The sequence below is a fragment of the Mytilus edulis genome, chromosome 11 (assembly GCF_963676685.1).
Source record: "Mytilus edulis chromosome 11, xbMytEdul2.2, whole genome shotgun sequence".
Classification (NCBI taxonomy): domain Eukaryota; kingdom Metazoa; phylum Mollusca; class Bivalvia; order Mytilida; family Mytilidae; genus Mytilus; species Mytilus edulis.
Window position 1 is genome coordinate 68,622,178 of NC_092354.1, and position 22,613 is coordinate 68,644,790.

The 22,613-nt window shown below is 32.6% G+C and overlaps 2 protein-coding genes across 2 annotated transcripts in view; both read right to left on the reverse strand.

Moving 5' to 3' along the window:
- The window catches only part of LOC139496143 (uncharacterized), a 33,115-nt gene extending 21,555 nt beyond the window's left edge, over positions 1-11,560 (reverse strand). The window contains exon 1 of the mRNA XM_071284610.1: positions 11,463-11,560. The gene's annotated coding sequence lies outside the window, so the exon portion shown is untranslated. The remainder of the gene's footprint in view (positions 1-11,462) is intronic.
- A 6,799-nt stretch (positions 11,561-18,359) lies between these two features.
- Positions 18,360-22,613, reverse strand: part of LOC139496141 (L-proline trans-4-hydroxylase-like) — a 61,943-nt gene continuing 57,689 nt past the window's right edge. The window contains exons 8-10 of the mRNA XM_071284608.1: positions 21,862-21,991; positions 20,626-20,777; positions 18,360-20,086 (exon numbers count right to left, since the gene is read on the reverse strand). Coding sequence (XP_071140709.1) covers positions 19,973-20,086; positions 20,626-20,777; positions 21,862-21,991 — 396 coding nt within the window. The 3' untranslated portion in view covers positions 18,360-19,972. The remainder of the gene's footprint in view (positions 20,087-20,625; positions 20,778-21,861; positions 21,992-22,613) is intronic.

Genomic DNA, 22,613 nt, shown 5'->3' on the forward strand with positions numbered 1-22,613 from the left:
AAAAACTTAGTCTTTTAATTTCTTTTTAGGTGGGGACGTTGAACAGACAACATGTATAGAGACGGAATGTACACAATGTAATTTCTTTTGTCATTGTAGGAAATTGACATTTTGATCACGGTTCACCAGCAGTGCATGTTTTGGATATAATCGATCCGGTGTAACTTTAAAACACATTTAATGATTATTTTTTGATAATGTCCATTTTTCAGCACCTGTTTGTAACACAGATTAGTATTTCAATCTCGGAGCGGACATTTTATTGTAGGTTTTTACTGAGATTGACGGACCTAGCAAGCGATTTTTACGTCATTGCCATTTCTTTTTTCTAGGAAAAGTCTTGAGAGATATCTGCAAACAGTTTTTTTATGAACCTTCAATACATGTATGCCCTGCTGACTGCAAATTTTCAGGTCGATTGGACTTGTAGTTTCAGAGAATATGTGGATTTTTTTTCAGAAGAGACGTAAGAACAATAATAAAATAAAAATTTTCTTGAATAATTGAGAGTTTGTACCTTCAATATACTGTCATAAATAAACAGTCATACATATTGATTGATTGATTGATTAGTTGGTTGATTGATTGGTTGGTTGGTTGGTTTGTTGGTTGGTTGATTAAACACGTTTGATAGGGTCACTTAGAACAAGGGAAAAAAAACCTCAAGAGACCTTGCATCCCGTATTAAACGCATGACACGGAAACGTACATTAAGTGATTGATTGGTTGGTTGGTTGGTTGGTTGGTTGGTTGAACACGTTGGTTAAACACGTTGGTTAAACACGTTGGCTGGTTAAACACGTTGGATAGGCTCAATTTAAACAAGCGAAAAAAAAACCCATCTTGGATCCCGTTTTTAACACATAAAACGGAAACATGCATTGATTGGTTGATTGGTTGGTTGGTTGGTTGGTTGGTTGGTTGGTTAAACACGTTGGTTAAACATGTTGGTTAAACACGTTGGTTAAACACGTTGGCTGGTTAAACACGTTTGATAGGCTCAATTTAAACAAGCGGAAAAAAAACATCTTGGATCCCGTATTTAACACATGAAACGGAAACATGCATTGATTTATTGGTTGGTTGGTTGGTTGGTTGGTTGATTAAACACGTTGGTTAAACATGCTGGTTACACACGTAGTTTAAACACGTTTGATAGGCTGAATTTTAACAAGCGATAAAAAACCATCTTGGATCCCGTATTTAACACATGAAACGGAAACATGCAGTAATTGGTTGATTGGTTGGTTGGTTGGTTGGTTAAACAAGTTGGTTAAACAAGTTGGTTAAACACGTTGGTTAAACACGTTGATTAAACACGTTGGCTGGTTAAACACGTTAGATAGGCTCAATCTAAACAAGCGAAAAAAAAACATCTTGGATCCCGTATTTAACACATGAAACGGAAACATGCATTGATTGATTGATTGGTTGGTTGGTTGGTTGGTTGGTTGGTTGGTTGGTTGGTTAGTTAAACACGTTGGTTAAACATGTTGGTTAAACACGTTGGTTAAACACGTTGGCTGGTTAAACACGTTGGATAGGCTCAATTTAAACGAGCGAAAAAAACCATCTTGGATCCCGTATTTAACACATGAAACGGAAACATGCATTGATTGATTGATTGATTGGTTGGTTGGTTGGTTGGTTTGTTGGTTATTTAAACACGTTGGTTAAACATGTTGGTTAAACACGTTGGTTAAACACGTTGGCTGGTTAAACACGTTAGATAGGCCCAATTTAAACGAGCGAAAAAAAAAACATCTTGGATCCCGTATTTAACACATGAAACGGAAACATGCATTGATTGATTGATTGATTGGTTGGTTGTTTGGTTGGTTGGTTGGTTGGTTGGTTGGTTGGTTGGTTAGTTGGTTGGTTGGTTGGTTAAACACGTTGGTTAAACATGTTGGTTAAACACGTTTGATAGGCTCAATTAAAACAAGCGGAAAAAAAGACCTTGAATCCCGTATCAAACACATGAAACGGAAACATTGATTGATTGATTGATTGATTGATTGATTGATTGATTGATTGATTGATTGATTGATTGATTGATTGATTGATTGATTGATTGGTTGGTTGGTTGGTTGGTTGGTTGGTTGGTTGGTTGGTTGGTTGAAATTCAAACACTCGTAAAACTGTTTAAATAGTGCCAAAACCACATAATTTGATGACCTTGACCTTTGACCTTGTGACCTTCGTCAAGGTCATTGCTCCAAAAGGTCATTGCAAAAGACCCTATGGGTCAAGGACCTTTTGTTTAAGAGTTTTGCCTAAAAATGGCTTTTTAAAAACCATCGATGGGAGTTATGTCCCTTATATGATGGTAAAATCAATATAGTCATAATGTAAAAAAGTTGCCCCTTAAAGTACCGAGCATTTTTCACTGCTTATTTTTTTTGTATCTATAACCGTTCAAGAATTATAGGGAAATGAAAAACTTATAAAAATCTAAAATATGACCTTGACCTTTGACCTTGACCTAATTTTCTAAGTTAGGACCCTGGGGACTCAAATAAAAACATTCCAGGGTTATACGGTTAACGGTTTAGGAGTTTAAAAAACATACCGACAAATTTATTCCGTAAAGGTAGATAACTCCTATAAAATTTCATCAAATCGCTTCGATCCAAATACGCCAAAAATTACTGAGGATGTAACGAACAGTTTGTAAAAAGAATTTTGTCGCTTTCTTATTTTGTTACGAAGGAGATGCACACAGAGGATAAACAGTGAAAAGGGAGATAACTCTTACATAGAAAATGGTTCGGCTTAGCAGGGTGAAATTTAAAAGCGCATAGACTATACGATACCATATGAGAAATATTTAAGCGACATATTGCGAAACAAATATTTTGCGCAAGAACAAAATTTGGCGGAAGAAAAAAAAAAAAAAAATAATAATAATAATAATCAGAACAAATACAATAAGTCTTTCCACAGAAAAGTGGAAAGACTTAATAATAATCAGAACAAATACAATAGGACTTTCCACAGAAAAGTGGAAAGACCTAATAATATGGAAAAAAACTGGAGTTGTCGTTCGTTTTACGTTGATAGGATAGAAAGCACACAACCTACATTCAGTTGTAAGTGGAGGGTTAAAAAAAAAGGGGGGGCAAAAAGGGGGTCTCGGGATTTTTTTTTTTTTTTTTTTTTTATTAACGGAACAGAATGGTTAAAAACGTTTTTTACAATATAAATCAATTGCTTTAAAAAAGCAATTGTAGGTGGTCTTTCCCCCTTTAGAATTAATTGAATTTGGGGGGGGGGGGGGGTTGTTTGTTTGATTGTTTGCTTGTTTGTTTGTTTCTGTATGGGGTCTATATTATTGTTACCGGAGAAGTTTCATGTTTAGTTTGGAAAGTTTTTATTTTATTTTAGGTACAGCGCGCGCGCCAGATTGAGGAGACACCACGTGACGCGGCTTTATATTAAGAAAAACTTAGTCTTTTAATTTCTTTTTAGGTGGGGACGTTGAACAGACAACATGTATAGAGACGGAATGTACACAATGTAATTTCTTTTGTCATTGTAGGAAATTGACATTTTGATCACGGTTCACCAGCAGTGCATGTTTTGGATATAATCGATCCGGTGTAACTTTAAAACACATTTAATGATTATTTTTTGATAATGTCCATTTTTCAGCACCTGTTTGTAACACAGATTAGTATTTCAATCTCGGAGCGGACATTTTATTGTAGGTTTTTACTGAGATTGACGGACCTAGCAAGCGATTTTTACGTCATTGCCATTTCTTTTTTCTAGGAAAAGTCTTGAGAGATATCTGCAAACAGTTTTTTTATGAACCTTCAATACATGTATGCCCTGCTGACTGCAAATTTTCAGGTCGATTGGACTTGTAGTTTCAGAGAATATGTGGATTTTTTTTCAGAAGAGACGTAAGAACAATAATAAAATAAAAATTTTCTTGAATAATTGAGAGTTTGTACCTTCAATATACTGTCATAAATAAACAGTCATACATATTGATTGATTGATTGATTAGTTGGTTGATTGATTGGTTGGTTGGTTGGTTTGTTGGTTGGTTGATTAAACACGTTTGATAGGGTCACTTAGAACAAGGGAAAAAAAACCTCAAGAGACCTTGCATCCCGTATTAAACGCATGACACGGAAACGTACATTAAGTGATTGATTGGTTGGTTGGTTGGTTGGTTGGTTGGTTGAACACGTTGGTTAAACACGTTGGTTAAACACGTTGGCTGGTTAAACACGTTGGATAGGCTCAATTTAAACAAGCGAAAAAAAAACCCATCTTGGATCCCGTTTTTAACACATAAAACGGAAACATGCATTGATTGGTTGATTGGTTGGTTGGTTGGTTGGTTGGTTGGTTGGTTAAACACGTTGGTTAAACATGTTGGTTAAACACGTTGGTTAAACACGTTGGCTGGTTAAACACGTTTGATAGGCTCAATTTAAACAAGCGGAAAAAAAACATCTTGGATCCCGTATTTAACACATGAAACGGAAACATGCATTGATTTATTGGTTGGTTGGTTGGTTGGTTGGTTGATTAAACACGTTGGTTAAACATGCTGGTTACACACGTAGTTTAAACACGTTTGATAGGCTGAATTTTAACAAGCGATAAAAAACCATCTTGGATCCCGTATTTAACACATGAAACGGAAACATGCAGTAATTGGTTGATTGGTTGGTTGGTTGGTTGGTTAAACAAGTTGGTTAAACAAGTTGGTTAAACACGTTGGTTAAACACGTTGATTAAACACGTTGGCTGGTTAAACACGTTAGATAGGCTCAATCTAAACAAGCGAAAAAAAAACATCTTGGATCCCGTATTTAACACATGAAACGGAAACATGCATTGATTGATTGATTGGTTGGTTGGTTGGTTGGTTGGTTGGTTGGTTGGTTGGTTAGTTAAACACGTTGGTTAAACATGTTGGTTAAACACGTTGGTTAAACACGTTGGCTGGTTAAACACGTTGGATAGGCTCAATTTAAACGAGCGAAAAAAACCATCTTGGATCCCGTATTTAACACATGAAACGGAAACATGCATTGATTGATTGATTGATTGGTTGGTTGGTTGGTTGGTTTGTTGGTTATTTAAACACGTTGGTTAAACATGTTGGTTAAACACGTTGGTTAAACACGTTGGCTGGTTAAACACGTTAGATAGGCCCAATTTAAACGAGCGAAAAAAAAAACATCTTGGATCCCGTATTTAACACATGAAACGGAAACATGCATTGATTGATTGATTGATTGGTTGGTTGTTTGGTTGGTTGGTTGGTTGGTTGGTTGGTTGGTTAGTTGGTTGGTTGGTTGGTTAAACACGTTGGTTAAACATGTTGGTTAAACACGTTTGATAGGCTCAATTAAAACAAGCGGAAAAAAAGACCTTGAATCCCGTATCAAACACATGAAACGGAAACATTGATTGATTGATTGATTGATTGATTGATTGATTGATTGATTGATTGATTGATTGATTGATTGATTGATTGATTGATTGGTTGGTTGGTTGGTTGGTTGGTTGGTTGGTTGGTTGGTTGGTTGAAATTCAAACACTCGTAAAACTGTTTAAATAGTGCCAAAACCACATAATTTGATGACCTTGACCTTTGACCTTGTGACCTTCGTCAAGGTCATTGCTCCAAAAGGTCATTGCAAAAGACCCTATGGGTCAAGGACCTTTTGTTTAAGAGTTTTGCCTAAAAATGGCTTTTTAAAAACCATCGATGGGAGTTATGTCCCTTATATGATGGTAAAATCAATATAGTCATAATGTAAAAAAGTTGCCCCTTAAAGTACCGAGCATTTTTCACTGCTTATTTTTTTTGTATCTATAACCGTTCAAGAATTATAGGGAAATGAAAAACTTATAAAAATCTAAAATATGACCTTGACCTTTGACCTTGACCTAATTTTCTAAGTTAGGACCCTGGGGACTCAAATAAAAACATTCCAGGGTTATACGGTTAACGGTTTAGGAGTTTAAAAAACATACCGACAAATTTATTCCGTAAAGGTAGATAACTCCTATAAAATTTCATCAAATCGCTTCGATCCAAATACGCCAAAAATTACTGAGGATGTAACGAACAGTTTGTAAAAAGAATTTTGTCGCTTTCTTATTTTGTTACGAAGGAGATGCACACAGAGGATAAACAGTGAAAAGGGAGATAACTCTTACATAGAAAATGGTTCGGCTTAGCAGGGTGAAATTTAAAAGCGCATAGACTATACGATACCATATGAGAAATATTTAAGCGACATATTGCGAAACAAATATTTTGCGCAAGAACAAAATTTGGCGGAAGAAAAAAAAAAAAAAAATAATAATAATAATAATCAGAACAAATACAATAAGTCTTTCCACAGAAAAGTGGAAAGACTTAATAATAATCAGAACAAATACAATAGGACTTTCCACAGAAAAGTGGAAAGACCTAATAATATGGAAAAAAACTGGAGTTGTCGTTCGTTTTACGTTGATAGGATAGAAAGCACACAACCTACATTCAGTTGTAAGTGGAGGGTTAAAAAAAAAGGGGGGGCAAAAAGGGGGTCTCGGGATTTTTTTTTTTTTTTTTTTTTTATTAACGGAACAGAATGGTTAAAAACGTTTTTTACAATATAAATCAATTGCTTTAAAAAAGCAATTGTAGGTGGTCTTTCCCCCTTTAGAATTAATTGAATTTGGGGGGGGGGGGGGGGTTGTTTGTTTGATTGTTTGCTTGTTTGTTTGTTTCTGTATGGGGTCTATATTATTGTTACCGGAGAAGTTTCATGTTTAGTTTGGAAAGTTTTTATTTTATTTTAGGTACAGCGCGCGCGCCAGATTGAGGAGACACCACGTGACGCGGCTTTATATTAAGAAAAACTTAGTCTTTTAATTTCTTTTTAGGTGGGGACGTTGAACAGACAACATGTATAGAGACGGAATGTACACAATGTAATTTCTTTTGTCATTGTAGGAAATTGACATTTTGATCACGGTTCACCAGCAGTGCATGTTTTGGATATAATCGATCCGGTGTAACTTTAAAACACATTTAATGATTATTTTTTGATAATGTCCATTTTTCAGCACCTGTTTGTAACACAGATTAGTATTTCAATCTCGGAGCGGACATTTTATTGTAGGTTTTTACTGAGATTGACGGACCTAGCAAGCGATTTTTACGTCATTGCCATTTCTTTTTTCTAGGAAAAGTCTTGAGAGATATCTGCAAACAGTTTTTTTATGAACCTTCAATACATGTATGCCCTGCTGACTGCAAATTTTCAGGTCGATTGGACTTGTAGTTTCAGAGAATATGTGGATTTTTTTTCAGAAGAGACGTAAGAACAATAATAAAATAAAAATTTTCTTGAATAATTGAGAGTTTGTACCTTCAATATACTGTCATAAATAAACAGTCATACATATTGATTGATTGATTGATTAGTTGGTTGATTGATTGGTTGGTTGGTTGGTTTGTTGGTTGGTTGATTAAACACGTTTGATAGGGTCACTTAGAACAAGGGAAAAAAAACCTCAAGAGACCTTGCATCCCGTATTAAACGCATGACACGGAAACGTACATTAAGTGATTGATTGGTTGGTTGGTTGGTTGGTTGGTTGGTTGAACACGTTGGTTAAACACGTTGGTTAAACACGTTGGCTGGTTAAACACGTTGGATAGGCTCAATTTAAACAAGCGAAAAAAAAACCCATCTTGGATCCCGTTTTTAACACATAAAACGGAAACATGCATTGATTGGTTGATTGGTTGGTTGGTTGGTTGGTTGGTTGGTTGGTTAAACACGTTGGTTAAACATGTTGGTTAAACACGTTGGTTAAACACGTTGGCTGGTTAAACACGTTTGATAGGCTCAATTTAAACAAGCGGAAAAAAAACATCTTGGATCCCGTATTTAACACATGAAACGGAAACATGCATTGATTTATTGGTTGGTTGGTTGGTTGGTTGGTTGATTAAACACGTTGGTTAAACATGCTGGTTACACACGTAGTTTAAACACGTTTGATAGGCTGAATTTTAACAAGCGATAAAAAACCATCTTGGATCCCGTATTTAACACATGAAACGGAAACATGCAGTAATTGGTTGATTGGTTGGTTGGTTGGTTGGTTAAACAAGTTGGTTAAACAAGTTGGTTAAACACGTTGGTTAAACACGTTGATTAAACACGTTGGCTGGTTAAACACGTTAGATAGGCTCAATCTAAACAAGCGAAAAAAAAACATCTTGGATCCCGTATTTAACACATGAAACGGAAACATGCATTGATTGATTGATTGGTTGGTTGGTTGGTTGGTTGGTTGGTTGGTTGGTTAGTTAAACACGTTGGTTAAACATGTTGGTTAAACACGTTGGTTAAACACGTTGGCTGGTTAAACACGTTGGATAGGCTCAATTTAAACGAGCGAAAAAAACCATCTTGGATCCCGTATTTAACACATGAAACGGAAACATGCATTGATTGATTGATTGATTGGTTGGTTGGTTGGTTGGTTTGTTGGTTATTTAAACACGTTGGTTAAACATGTTGGTTAAACACGTTGGTTAAACACGTTGGCTGGTTAAACACGTTAGATAGGCCCAATTTAAACGAGCGAAAAAAAAAACATCTTGGATCCCGTATTTAACACATGAAACGGAAACATGCATTGATTGATTGATTGATTGGTTGGTTGTTTGGTTGGTTGGTTGGTTGGTTGGTTGGTTGGTTAGTTGGTTGGTTGGTTGGTTAAACACGTTGGTTAAACATGTTGGTTAAACACGTTTGATAGGCTCAATTAAAACAAGCGGAAAAAAAGACCTTGAATCCCGTATCAAACACATGAAACGGAAACATTGATTGATTGATTGATTGATTGATTGATTGATTGATTGATTGATTGATTGATTGATTGATTGATTGATTGATTGATTGGTTGGTTGGTTGGTTGGTTGGTTGGTTGGTTGGTTGGTTGGTTGAAATTCAAACACTCGTAAAACTGTTTAAATAGTGCCAAAACCACATAATTTGATGACCTTGACCTTTGACCTTGTGACCTTCGTCAAGGTCATTGCTCCAAAAGGTCATTGCAAAAGACCCTATGGGTCAAGGACCTTTTGTTTAAGAGTTTTGCCTAAAAATGGCTTTTTAAAAACCATCGATGGGAGTTATGTCCCTTATATGATGGTAAAATCAATATAGTCATAATGTAAAAAAGTTGCCCCTTAAAGTACCGAGCATTTTTCACTGCTTATTTTTTTTGTATCTATAACCGTTCAAGAATTATAGGGAAATGAAAAACTTATAAAAATCTAAAATATGACCTTGACCTTTGACCTTGACCTAATTTTCTAAGTTAGGACCCTGGGGACTCAAATAAAAACATTCCAGGGTTATACGGTTAACGGTTTAGGAGTTTAAAAAACATACCGACAAATTTATTCCGTAAAGGTAGATAACTCCTATAAAATTTCATCAAATCGCTTCGATCCAAATACGCCAAAAATTACTGAGGATGTAACGAACAGTTTGTAAAAAGAATTTTGTCGCTTTCTTATTTTGTTACGAAGGAGATGCACACAGAGGATAAACAGTGAAAAGGGAGATAACTCTTACATAGAAAATGGTTCGGCTTAGCAGGGTGAAATTTAAAAGCGCATAGACTATACGATACCATATGAGAAATATTTAAGCGACATATTGCGAAACAAATATTTTGCGCAAGAACAAAATTTGGCGGAAGAAAAAAAAAAAAAAAATAATAATAATAATAATCAGAACAAATACAATAAGTCTTTCCACAGAAAAGTGGAAAGACTTAATTAAGAAAACAATAAAGTAACACAGCTCCTGTTATGATAATTCTTAGTTGCGAATAATGAAAAGGCGTTTTTAACAAATTGGACATCACATGAAATAACAGTATACTCAGTGATTTCTTTCTTTATATTTTGCATCTATTGAAAACATACCCTTTCAAAAAACTAGTATGCATCTACTAGTTGGAATTTTAAAAAACTCTTCTATTTAAAATTTACACTTTAAGTCGAAACAACATAAGTAAGGAATCAAAATAAGCTAAACATATTGATATGCTATGGCGGTCGTTATCGAGACTAACGTACCTGAATTGAAGAACATAAATCTTATTCTTATAGTCTATATTTTTAGAAGTCGTATTTTCATTTGGTAAAGTCGGGCTGATTTTAAGGTGCAAGGTCGAAGTTCAGATATAATTATTACCCGTGGTTATTAAACATCCTGAATACGCATATTGGTACCGTGCTATCCGATATACACACTGAACGTACAAAAAGGAATGAAATATATGTATGTGTAGCTTGTGTCCAGGATAATATTAGAAAATAGAACTTTATGGTTCAACTCAGCGTATTGGTCTTTTAAAGCTGAATACATTCATACAATATAAACATATAATATAAATATTATTTTCAACCTGCATATGTATGTGATAGTTGCCGCATTACATTTCGTTCTAACTTGTAATATTATCATGGCTAAAAGCCTGGCCACAAACTACTAATCTTTTATCTTACTCTTAAATTCAACGAATGTAGTAGTGTAAATATATATCAACAATATTCATCCTGTCGAGGTTAACACAATGTACATTGCGACACCGTGGATTTCGTTTTCATTCCGTACAAATACTAAGAAATAATATCAATGACACACAGCAATATATAATAGTTATGCAATCGATAAAAAAAACAAAGACAACACGTTAAAAACACCAAGATTTCGAAGTGCATTTGTGGGTTTACCTTCATCATGAACGACCAAAATTCGAATATTGTAGGCCAATGGTTTATTAAAACTGCAATAGCTGATTAAAAATTAAAGATTATAGTTCAAAATTGTACGTTCAATAATTTCATCTGCCGACATGGTAACAAGTAACAAAAAAGTCGTCAATAAAAAAAATCTAAAAACAAATATGAGGGAATACACGTGTATTCAATTATTTGTTGCCTTGACTTACATGCAAAAATATATTAATACTCAACACTTACATACTATTTGGCTTGATACGAGTTGATTAGTTTTTACTGTTTCTCCTAAATGATGGTCGTTTGGAATACATCAGAACTGCGTATGTTTGATTATTTTATAACTTAATCTCTTGATACCATTATCAGAGTAACATATAATATTGCTTATAGTAAACCATGTATGACAACAGGGTTTATTAACATAGTAATATGCACAATACGTTTAAATACTTTGATAAAAGTTTATCTAAATACTCGAGTTACGGTCATCTTTCAAAGTTACGACCATCGTGTGTCGGTTACGATTATCATCCGAAATACTGTAGTTGACATAACGACCATAACACATTAAAAGTAATGACCATCATGCTCGAATATCAGAATTAGAAGCTTGATTCTGACAATATTTATTACATTAAATTATATCAAAATCACACCTTACCTAGTATATGTTCTTAATCTTTTCACTGTGTTCCTATCATATTTAAAAAAAAAAGTTTATATACTACATTATGCTATAAAAGATTGATGAGGAACAATTTTCAATTCATCAAAAAAAAAGATGAAAGTCTTTATTATCTTGTTTAATCACTTAATTGATGTAAAACAAATCATAAATATTCACTTATTAAAATGTAATTCATCATAAGTGATTAGTAATGTATATGTTATAATAATTATACGATTTTACATAACATGCATAAGTACTTATTATAACTATTCTATAGATATATGAAGATGTGGCATGAGCGTCAATGAGACAACTCTCCATCCAAGTAACAATTTATAAAAGTAAGCTGTTATAGGTCAAGGTACGGCCTTCAACACGAAGATTTGGCTCACACCAAACATTAAGCTATAAAGTGTCCAAATCATTACTAGTGTTACACCATTTAAAAGGGTAAACCAACGGTCTTATATATATGAAAACTAAAAATGAGAAACAAACACATCTGAACAACATAAAAAGACGACAACCATTGAACATCAGATTCATAGCCTATTTTAAATATTTCAGTTGGACATTTTTAGCTTATTTGATATCAACATTTTCTAAGTGGGTTCACCCACAATGTCAAATGAATCAAAACATACTCTTTCCATAACGTTTTCATAGGATGAGATTTTGTACTTGCTTGGTATGTCTTCTAGATATGAAATAAATCGAATAGTTATTTGAAAAAAATACTTTTTGGCTTCCATGTGACTGAGAAAGGTCAGACTAATCTAAAATTGTATCTGGATACATAATATATTTGTTGAAAAATAATTGTATGTCTAATTAAAAAGAAGATGTGGTATGATTGCCAATGAGACAACTCTCCACAATAGACCAAAATGACACAGAAATTAACAACTATAGGTCACCATACGGCCTACAAAAATGATCAAACCCCATAAAAGGCCCCGAAATGAAAATTAAAAACATCCGAACGAGAAAACTAACGATCTTAAATATGTCAAAAAATAAACCCTTCCCATTTCTCATGATCTACACAGAAAAATACTGTAAAAAAAAACCTTGTAGTATGAGATGTTTTTCTTCGGAAAATAAGTTTGGGAAATTCTTCTTCTATCATAATTAGTTTTGTTTGCTTTTGATCAATACAATACGAAGTGTTTGTTTTTCAAGAAGTCAGTTTTCAAACAGTACGTTTCCCACTATCTAGATATGGCTGCCGAGTTAATTTAAATGCTGATCGATTTGATTGATATGTGATAACATTGCATACCTTTTGCAAATCAGTATCGTGCACTTATGGCACAATAACATTTCTTAAAACACGAAAATATATAATGTGATTTCGTTTTAATAATGATTCAACATAAATTAAGCTATTTATCAAAAATCAAATTGTAGCAACTTTATTTACGAGGTAAATTATTCAAATAAACAATTATGTGACTATCATACGGACATTTAATTATATAACGATAAAATCGAAAATGTATACATAAACGTAATTGTTATTCAATGCATTACCGACATTATTAAGAGTGATTGATAGAATCCATCTCTCATCATATGATGATTCACTTGGATAATACACATTACATGCACAATATTATAAAGAAATTGAATTCCTTTCTACAGCTTATCATTAGTTAAGTTACATAAGATATATTTACGAATGTTCAATGGTTACCAAAGTAGTGGTCTAAACATCTACTGTACTATATTTTACCCTTATGACATACAAATTCATTGGCAATGCAAAAAGTAACAGTATGACAAAATATATCCACGCTCCTTGTGTGTAACATCGATTTCTGAAATATCTTATAGCTCAAGTAAAGGTAACCAAATTGCACCTATTTTGACAGTTTTTTCATTTATGTTTTTGTATAGTCAAGACAAATATTTTCATTCTGTTTATTTTGTTAAATACTTATCACTTATTTTTAGCTATAAATATGTACACCAAATCAAAACTATAAAAAGGCATCGATAATTCAACATAATATGTTCAAATGTATCTTGGTATAATTAATACAAGTTTAAGAACATGTATGGACAATTTTAATTTGATCGAGTATGTTTATAAATAAGGCCTAAAGAGGCGTCAGAAGAGTCCTATTTCAGAAATGAAACAATTTAGTGTTTACATTCAACACATAAAGGTTAAGGACTTAAAAATCAACAGTTATCTCAATCATTTAAATTTAGTTCTTTGAAATTAATAAAATCCTTAAAGGATTAAAGGAAAAAACAGATAATTAAAATTATGATTTCATTTTTTTAAATTTGTTGATTCATTGCTTATGTTTAAGAAATGTTAGTAATTTACGCCTCTCTGTTACATGCACAAAACAACAAACGCGAATGATTAGATGCAGTGTTTTATATGTACAACATATGAACATAACGAAAATAATAAATCACAATGTATCAAAAGATTCTTACAGCAAAAAAAAAACACAAAAAAAAACACATAAAAAGTTATTTGGTTTATTAACATAATATGTATTTTATTGAAATCAAATCAAAACTAATGAACGAGACATTTGTCTGTTTCACAAATGATGTACTTCCCTGAATAAAGAAAAAAACAATTTATGAGCAAATAGTGTATCAAGAACAGGTACTCTATTCAGTACACTCCTTGGTTTGTTTTTAAATTGTAAGTTTCTTGTTTGACTTTACACATTGTGAATTGTGTACTATTTAAATTTCAATGGTCTGTGTTGGTATAGTAACAGTTTGTTCTATTTTTTTGATGAATGAGGTATTTTTTCCCAATTTCAAAAAGTGCCGACAGAATAAAATTTACAATAAAAACAAAAAATAAAAATGCTTTACATATATTATGATATGTGTGTTCAATAGTTAATTTAAACCTCAAAATGGATGAAAGTCCAATATGCGGATTTTCAGGTGTTTTTAGGTGGAAAAAAACGGAATCCCCACAGAAGGACATTTCAAACCAACACAAAGTTATGCTTTTTATGACTGTTTTTATTCATACTACTTTTTCTTTCAAACATGAAATTGGTTTAGTGTGTCCTTTTCACATATAAAACAATTTTTTGAAAAAAAAATTGTAACATCGATAAATTGTACCGATATAGCTTCTTAATAAGAGATACAATGATAAGTATCACTGTAGCTACATCAGTAGAGCACACAACTACTGATAAATTATGGTTTTGAAGAAAGGGTTCGAATCTCGCTCAGAATACTTGCATTTTTTTGTGTTGTTATATTAAATTTTAATGTTTCTATTATATTTTTTCAAAAGTTTCCTTAATTCATAGAGTCATTCTGGTTCATTTTGAATATACAGTTTACTAGTATATAATTTTACATGTATCAAAGAAAAAGTAATGTATTGCTTATTGTGTGCAATCCTATGACTTCCATACTCTTGACTTACTTTCTATTCATGTGTTTACATTTATTACAAATATTCAAGGGACAACTGCCGTCAAACTGATGTAGGTGCCTGCACATAACCAATAACACGATAATTTATTCTATAGAAAAGAAGCTTACATGTTGCGGGTGTAATATACACATAACTGAAAATAAGGCCATTGTATACAAGTTTCAAAACAACAAAAAACAGCTTTCGAAACCTTTTTTGAACAAGGTATTATATGTAACAAATGCAGCCAACAACAATTGTGTCGCCAATTCACAAACTGTATAGATACTAGTACTGAAATGTTTTACCACCGTCCCTACACCGGTACCATCAGAAAATAAAACAACACAACAGAAAAAATCAGTTTTACTACAAATCGTAATTGTAGGTAAAACATCAACAAGCTGTTGCATCTTTATCAAACCGAAGGGCCGATTTGTTAAAATGACAGAAAAGACAATATAATATGTGATAGTAACAGTGGGTGATCTATGACCAACTGATGTACAAAATGTAAGATGTGAATCGGTACTGTTATAGAACGGGAGGTTTGGCATATCATAAAACCAGGTACAATCCAATAGTTTTTTTCATAAAATGCCCTGTTCCAAGTCAGGAAAATGGCCATTGTTACATTAAAGTTCGTTTCTATGTGTGTTACGTTTCTGTGTTGTGTCTTCTCTGCTGTGTCTTAATTCGCTTTTACTTGATACTTTACCCTCAGTTTTAGTTTGTAACCCGGAGTTGTTTTTTCTCTATCGCAGTATTCTACTGTTGCCTTTATTTATAGTTGATAAGAATGTATTGATTTGAAAGCTTGGATCTTTTAAATGTGTGTCTTAGAGTTATAAATTGTATAACACTGTGGTAATGTATTAAAGCAAGTGGCCTTTTTCCATCTTGTTCTAAACTTGTGAATCGGTACTGTTATAGAACGGGAGGTTTCGCATATCATAAAACCAGGTACAATCCACTAGTTTTTTCATAAAATGCCCTGTTCCAAGTCAGGAAAATGGCCATTGTTACATTAAAGTTCGTTTCTATGTGTGTTACGTTTCTGTGTTGTGTCTTCTCTGCTGTGTCGTAATTCGCTTTTACTTGATACTTTACCCTCAGTTTTAGTTTGTAACCCGGAGTTGTTTTTTCTCTATCGCAGTATTCTACTGTTGCCTTTATTTATAGTTGATAAGAATGTATTGATTTGAAAGCTTGGATCTTTTAAATGTGTGTCTTAGAGTTATAAATTGTATAACACTGTAGTAATGTATTAAAGCAAGTGGCCTTTTTCCATCTTGTTTGTTTTTGTTTTTTTTTTGGCGCAGGAGTAATCTAAATTTTCACGGTTTATGACTATCCTATCGACACGGAAGCACAGTTTCCTTTGCTCGTGATGTGAAAATTTAATGTATCACAATATATGTGTCTAAATTATATGTGTCGTTCTGAAACTAGACTATAACTGTTTACAATTTAAAAGACATGTCAAAGATTTTGGTTTTTCTTACATTTGAAGAGTTTTAAACAATTTTAATTTAAATTATCTGATAATTTACTGATTGGAAAAAAGGACATTGCAAAATGTACTACCAAAACAAGTAAAAAAATGTATATATTTATTAAAACAAGTTCATTACTGAATGTATAACATATTTTATTTATATAAATCTGTTGTCCTTGCATATGCGTTGACTTTTACAAAGTTTTTTTTTCATCCAACAACTGCCGAACCTACAATTATAATAGCACAATTATATTGACAGCGCTTATCAAAATCTGTTGTTCTGTAAATACATGTATTTTGATATAAGAACTTCATCATGCTTGATATTTATGCTTTTGGTACACATTAAAATATGGTGCACACTAAAATGTGGTGCACACTGTTAAATAACCCGCTACGCGCGTTATTCAGTGTGCACCACATTTTTTATGTTATTTTTTCATAGACAGAAAAAATATTACAGTTATTCCTTAATTAATATGGATCTTGCCTATATACCAGCTGTGATTATTTGGAATATCTCCTAATTGAAACAATAGCATAACATCACTACATCGAAAACACACCATAAAATATCAATTGACAGGCTTAACTCAATCCAAAAACGTAAACTAATACACTATGAACCAATAAATTAGATCTGCGATATCTGAATGCAAATGCACAGATAATAAAATATTAGGGACAAACATTCAAGGCCAAAAAGCAAACACACAAGTCCAAACAAAGCCATGGCAAGACACCACTAAAGTATTCAACCCTTCGAAAATACTAACTTTGGAAGAAAAAGAAAACGGTTTTAATAATGAAGGTAGATCTTGAAATTTATACAAATGTAGTAAGAAGAAGTGAAAATTAGGAGACATTCCAAATAATCACAGCTGGTATATAGACAAGATCCATATACAAACATGTTTAACCCCGCCGCATTTTTGCGCCTGTCCCAAGTCAGGAGCCTCAGGCCTTTGTTAGTCTTGTATTATTTTAATTTTAGTTTCTTGTGTACAATTTGGAAATTAGTATGGCGTTCATTATCACTGGACTAGTATATATTTGTTTAGGGGCCAGCTGAAGGACGCCTCCGGGTGCGGGAATTTCTCGCTACATTGAAGACCTGTTGGTGACCCTCTGCTGTTGTTTTTTATTTGGTCGGGTTGTTGTCTCTTTGACACATTCCCCATTTCCATTCTCAATTTTATAATATAAAATAACAAAAAAGTATTATAAACTGTATCGACAGGTCGAATTAACAAGACAATACGATTTGAGAGTACTCGCAGTTACTGACAGCTAGTTAAAAGCCAAAAACAATTATTAATAAACAAAAATCATGGATCAGAGACTAAAATCAACTGAAACACATCCCAGGGATTTAGTATTTTAACTTCATGAGCAGTCAGAGAAGACATGACAAAAATAAATGTTTTGACATGTAGTAGGATAGTCAGGAGCGACTTCTATAGAGATAAAAATTATCTGTGTCATTATACATCCCGCCTCAAAAGAAGATACAATTTAGATATGTTTAAATTTTCTAATGACAAAACCGATATTAGTGCCTATGTAAACAATATTGAGAGATCTAATTAAAATATTGGTACCATAACCCTTACTTATAAGTTTAGATCCCCTTTGCAGTCGTCTCAGGAAATATTAACTCACAGCTGGCGAGCATGATTACTTTTTTCCGGGACTGAATAATTAAAAACTACACACATATGCACCAGATTCATCTCATTATCAGTAATAATGTTTTAACGAAAAATCAATCTCCCTATAATTCCGAATGATTTTACCGTTTCCACACATTATGATTTCACAAATTTGTATATCAAAGTCAACCGTTAACAAGAAAATGTGGTATGCATCATATTTATTATAGTTCACAGGGTCACATCGGCAATATATTCATGGGATAACATACCAAAATCAGTTCAAAATTATTGTATAGAAGAAAAGTAACGCAACACCATTATCTTGTATCGTTTCTTTTAATATTATTAACTCTTTTTTATATACTTAACGATATCAAGTAAAGTACTTTATCTTAAATATCACATTGTTGAATCTGTATAGTTCAATTTTTTAAACAAGCACGATTTTATCCAAAGAAGGCGTGCATTACATGTATGGCAATGAACCTCTGATCCATAATGTACTTGTCTAATATATGAGAAAGATAAGCCAAAGTGTAAGACTTTCTTTGAAAATAAAGAGCAACTGTAGCTGTACAACTTCTTGGCGATGCAGACAACTAACATACTATACATTGTACGTCTAAATTCATTTACTTGACACAAATAGGAATCATCTTTTACAAACTTCGAGAATAACAGGAATGTATCAGAAGGATTAAGCCACAAAAAAAAAAAAGAATGAAACTAACCCAAAACATATAAAAACATGAATTTCTATTACTTGACAAACTATACATTATTACAGCATAATAGAGGATACTACTTCTGTTGACTTCAATGATGCATTTTTTTAATTTAGATCTTTGAATACATACATTTAGTTTTTCAGATCGTTGACACAAAAAGGGGTCTGATAATAAAAACACCAAAATAAATATGGTAGGAGTAGTAATGGGTGTTTCAAGCAATGACACTTTCAATCCACTTGAAATTTTAAAATATCAAAATCAATAGATATCACTTATGTGAGGTCAAATGTGGTAACTAGAAGTACTGGATGTCTCGAGAGAAAAAATATTAGTGTCGCCCGTCATTAACTATATTAGTTTCGATATTCCGCATCAATCCAAGTTAGTCGTCGCAGAATATAAATATTTACAAATATCCATCCTATCGGGTTTATAAATGTGTAGTTTTGACGTTCCTTCATTAAAACTAAGAGCCCTTTGACACCAAGTCCATGACATTTTTTTTAATCAATCGAGGAAAAAGAAAGAAATATGGCATGTAATGTGGCACATATGTTACTCAGATATTACATAACTGTCAAACAAATCCTGATAAAATCCTTACATTTTACGAATGTTTCCATTTTTCGAACCCTTGATTACATTTTATTTTAGCAGCAATCTTTTATCATTAAAACACAATCACAATAATATCGTATGAATTGCAATATCCACGAGAAATGAAATCGGTATTGTCTCTCCTCTTGTGAGAGTTATTCAAACTAAACATGCATATTAAAAAAAGAGTAAAATATTTAAATATTTATAAATCGGATGCTTTCAAACACCAAAAAGGAAATGCAAACTAAATCAAAACCATGACAAAAAATAAGCGACAATACACAGCACAACATTAGAAACATAAACCAAACCAAGGAACGACATTTGCTCCTTAATGACAGTAACAAAGCTTTGATGCCATATGACGTGGCAACGAATGATCAATGTGCAAGATGAAATTTGAACTTATTTTAATAATGTGTACAACTTTCTGTTCGAACATAATACACTATTAAGGTATAACTTTAGGTACAATTATTATGGTAAAATCTTTTTTTTATTATTTATTTTCCTTCCAGGCTCATTCTTTCTATTCTATCTATTCTAATTGGTATCCATAAAATGCAATACAACACCATGTCCTTCCTTTATGGTATGTTCTATGCCGGTGTTTTGGGAATGACTTGTTTAGAATCAAATGTCTTCGGAACTAGGATCCTTTTATCCGTAAAATCTGTCAATTTGTCACATGACTTTATTGCAGTGTTCGGTACCTAAAAAATAAGTATTTACATTAGTAATTTACCAAATTTCATAATGATAGGAGATTAAATCAGGACAAGAAACAAATAGAGAAAGACTACAACAAACCAGATCATTGAGTCCATTGTTTCAGTCACAGTACTTTCAATTTGACGAAATGAACAAGACAGTAAAAGAGGACCACCAAAAACTAGGGATGATATCAGGTGCTCCGGAAGGGAAAGCAGATCCTGCTAAAATATGTATGCGTATTATGTTTTATGGCCAAAGTATCTAGAGATACTCACCAGTTTTAATTTAACTTTCTTTAAAAACCCTAATTGAATCGTTTAAACATCAATGATGTAACATTGATTTTACCACATTCAATTCAGTAATTCAGTAATCTTACCGTTAATGCTAGAGGGTTTCATTGTCTATTGGACGATAATAGGTAAAATACATACAAACAACAAATCTTTGTTCGAAACATGCTTAAAGTAAAGCACAGAATACCCGATTAACCTAATAAGGGACAAATTCGTACCGAAGAAAAAAAAATAAAACTTACTTTCTCTAAGCGTACATATTGTGGATGATGATGGGGTTTACACGATTGGTTGGACACCGTGTTGTATACTGTCAGTAAAGCCCATCGTCTGTATGCACTACTGTTCTGTCCACTACAGTGCAACAAGTTGCAATGAAAAAATAGGGCGTCTCCTCAAAATAAACATGGTTAAAGAAAATACAATCATAATAACTAATATTTTAAATATCACTGATATATTTTAATGCTTTCACACTTAATGTAAGTTGCATTGTATGTCCATTTCATATGTCCTTATTTACCTAAAACAAAACACATAAAAGCGTCTCAAAAACACATCTAACTTTTCTAGCTGCAATTGATGATAAGCTGCTAATGTATTTTTCTTTATTTTTTTATATAACTATGCGTAATGCAACAGGACGCAATTATTTCTCTTAAGGAGACTCGGGGTACAAAAAAATCAGCAAAAATTGAAACAATGTTTTGCATAACAAATTTTATTTATAACACTATTCGTTGGTACTTTATGATATTGTACAAAAATCAGTCAAAGAAACCAATACGTTTTGGCCCCAGATGACTATTAAAATATGTTTATCAATGAAAAAGTTCAAAATTATCTCCCTTTGGTGAAAATGCCATTTATTTCCATTAAAATTGAAATAACTTTCTTAACTTATCGGGTTTTTTCCCAAATAAACTGTACTTAAACTGAACTATTGTAAAATTGTAGCGATTTGTCTAAAAACGAATCATTTTTAGCTTACAATAGTCAATATTGTCAACAATGATACATCGCTTAAAATTCAACATTATCATTACTAATGTAACACATATTTTCTACAGTTAAAAGAAGTAACAACACATTGTCCAATTTAAGACAAAAGTGAGTTAGGTAAATCGTTTCTACTTATAATTCCTCTTAAAGTCGCGAACCTTCAAACATTTTATACAGCACTTGTCAACAGCAAAACGCTATATCTGTACATGTATACATATACGAAAACATGCTTGCGATATTTTTTTGGGCTATAAATGAATTAAGATAAACCCCGATGCTGTATAAATGTCAAGTTGTCAGTTGTGTGGAATTCTATTTCAGATGTTGGTTTAACGAATGCGATAGGTCAATGTTTTCGTCGCAAACCAAAGCACATGCGTTCTTTTGTATTAGTTTTTGCAATGTATACATTTTTGTTCTAGTTAAGATACTAAGCATGGTCATTCTACATTAAAAATAAGATGATATTTTACCTGGATTGAGTAAGCAGTATTTCATTGAAAAACGGTCCATTATTTTATCAAGTCTTGTCGGATCAGTGACAGTCAGTTGCCCTTCTAATTTGTGATCTAGACGTCCGCATTTGTGGGAGCTTTCTATTATCTGTTAACAAAAAAAATTGGCTACATTATTCAGAAACAAAAGACAACATGGTAGTTATATCATAATGTATTAATATGACATATGCTCATCCTGTTATGGTAGAAAACAAAATTTCTGTTAAAATGATATGTTTGTTTCATCTGCCTTCTGTTATTTCCTGTTTTTATGTTTCCTGACATAATGGAAGAAATGTTTGCCATTCAATTCTTAGAGATTTGGAGTTTCTCGTTCATCCCCTGTAACCGGACTCTTGTTCTAAATATGAGTTATATATCAAGTCATTTTTTACTATCAACAAATGTTTTTCACAAATTGATCGTATATTTAAACAAAAGGATATTGAATGAAATTGTATGGGAGTTATTCCTCTTGAAAAATGTGATATAAAGTGAAAAATGTTAAAGTAATGTTTTTTGTTTTAAACTTTACCTGTTATTTATTCCAAAAATGAAATTAATACAATGTTTCCAATGCCAATATTGCCAACTTTCGTTTTTGTGTAACAGTATAATCAACATTCACAACTTATATTGATAATATCAACAAATAAATAAACAATATATCAAATTTTACATTAAAAAATAATAAAATAATCAGCTTATTCGACGAGTAAATTTATTCA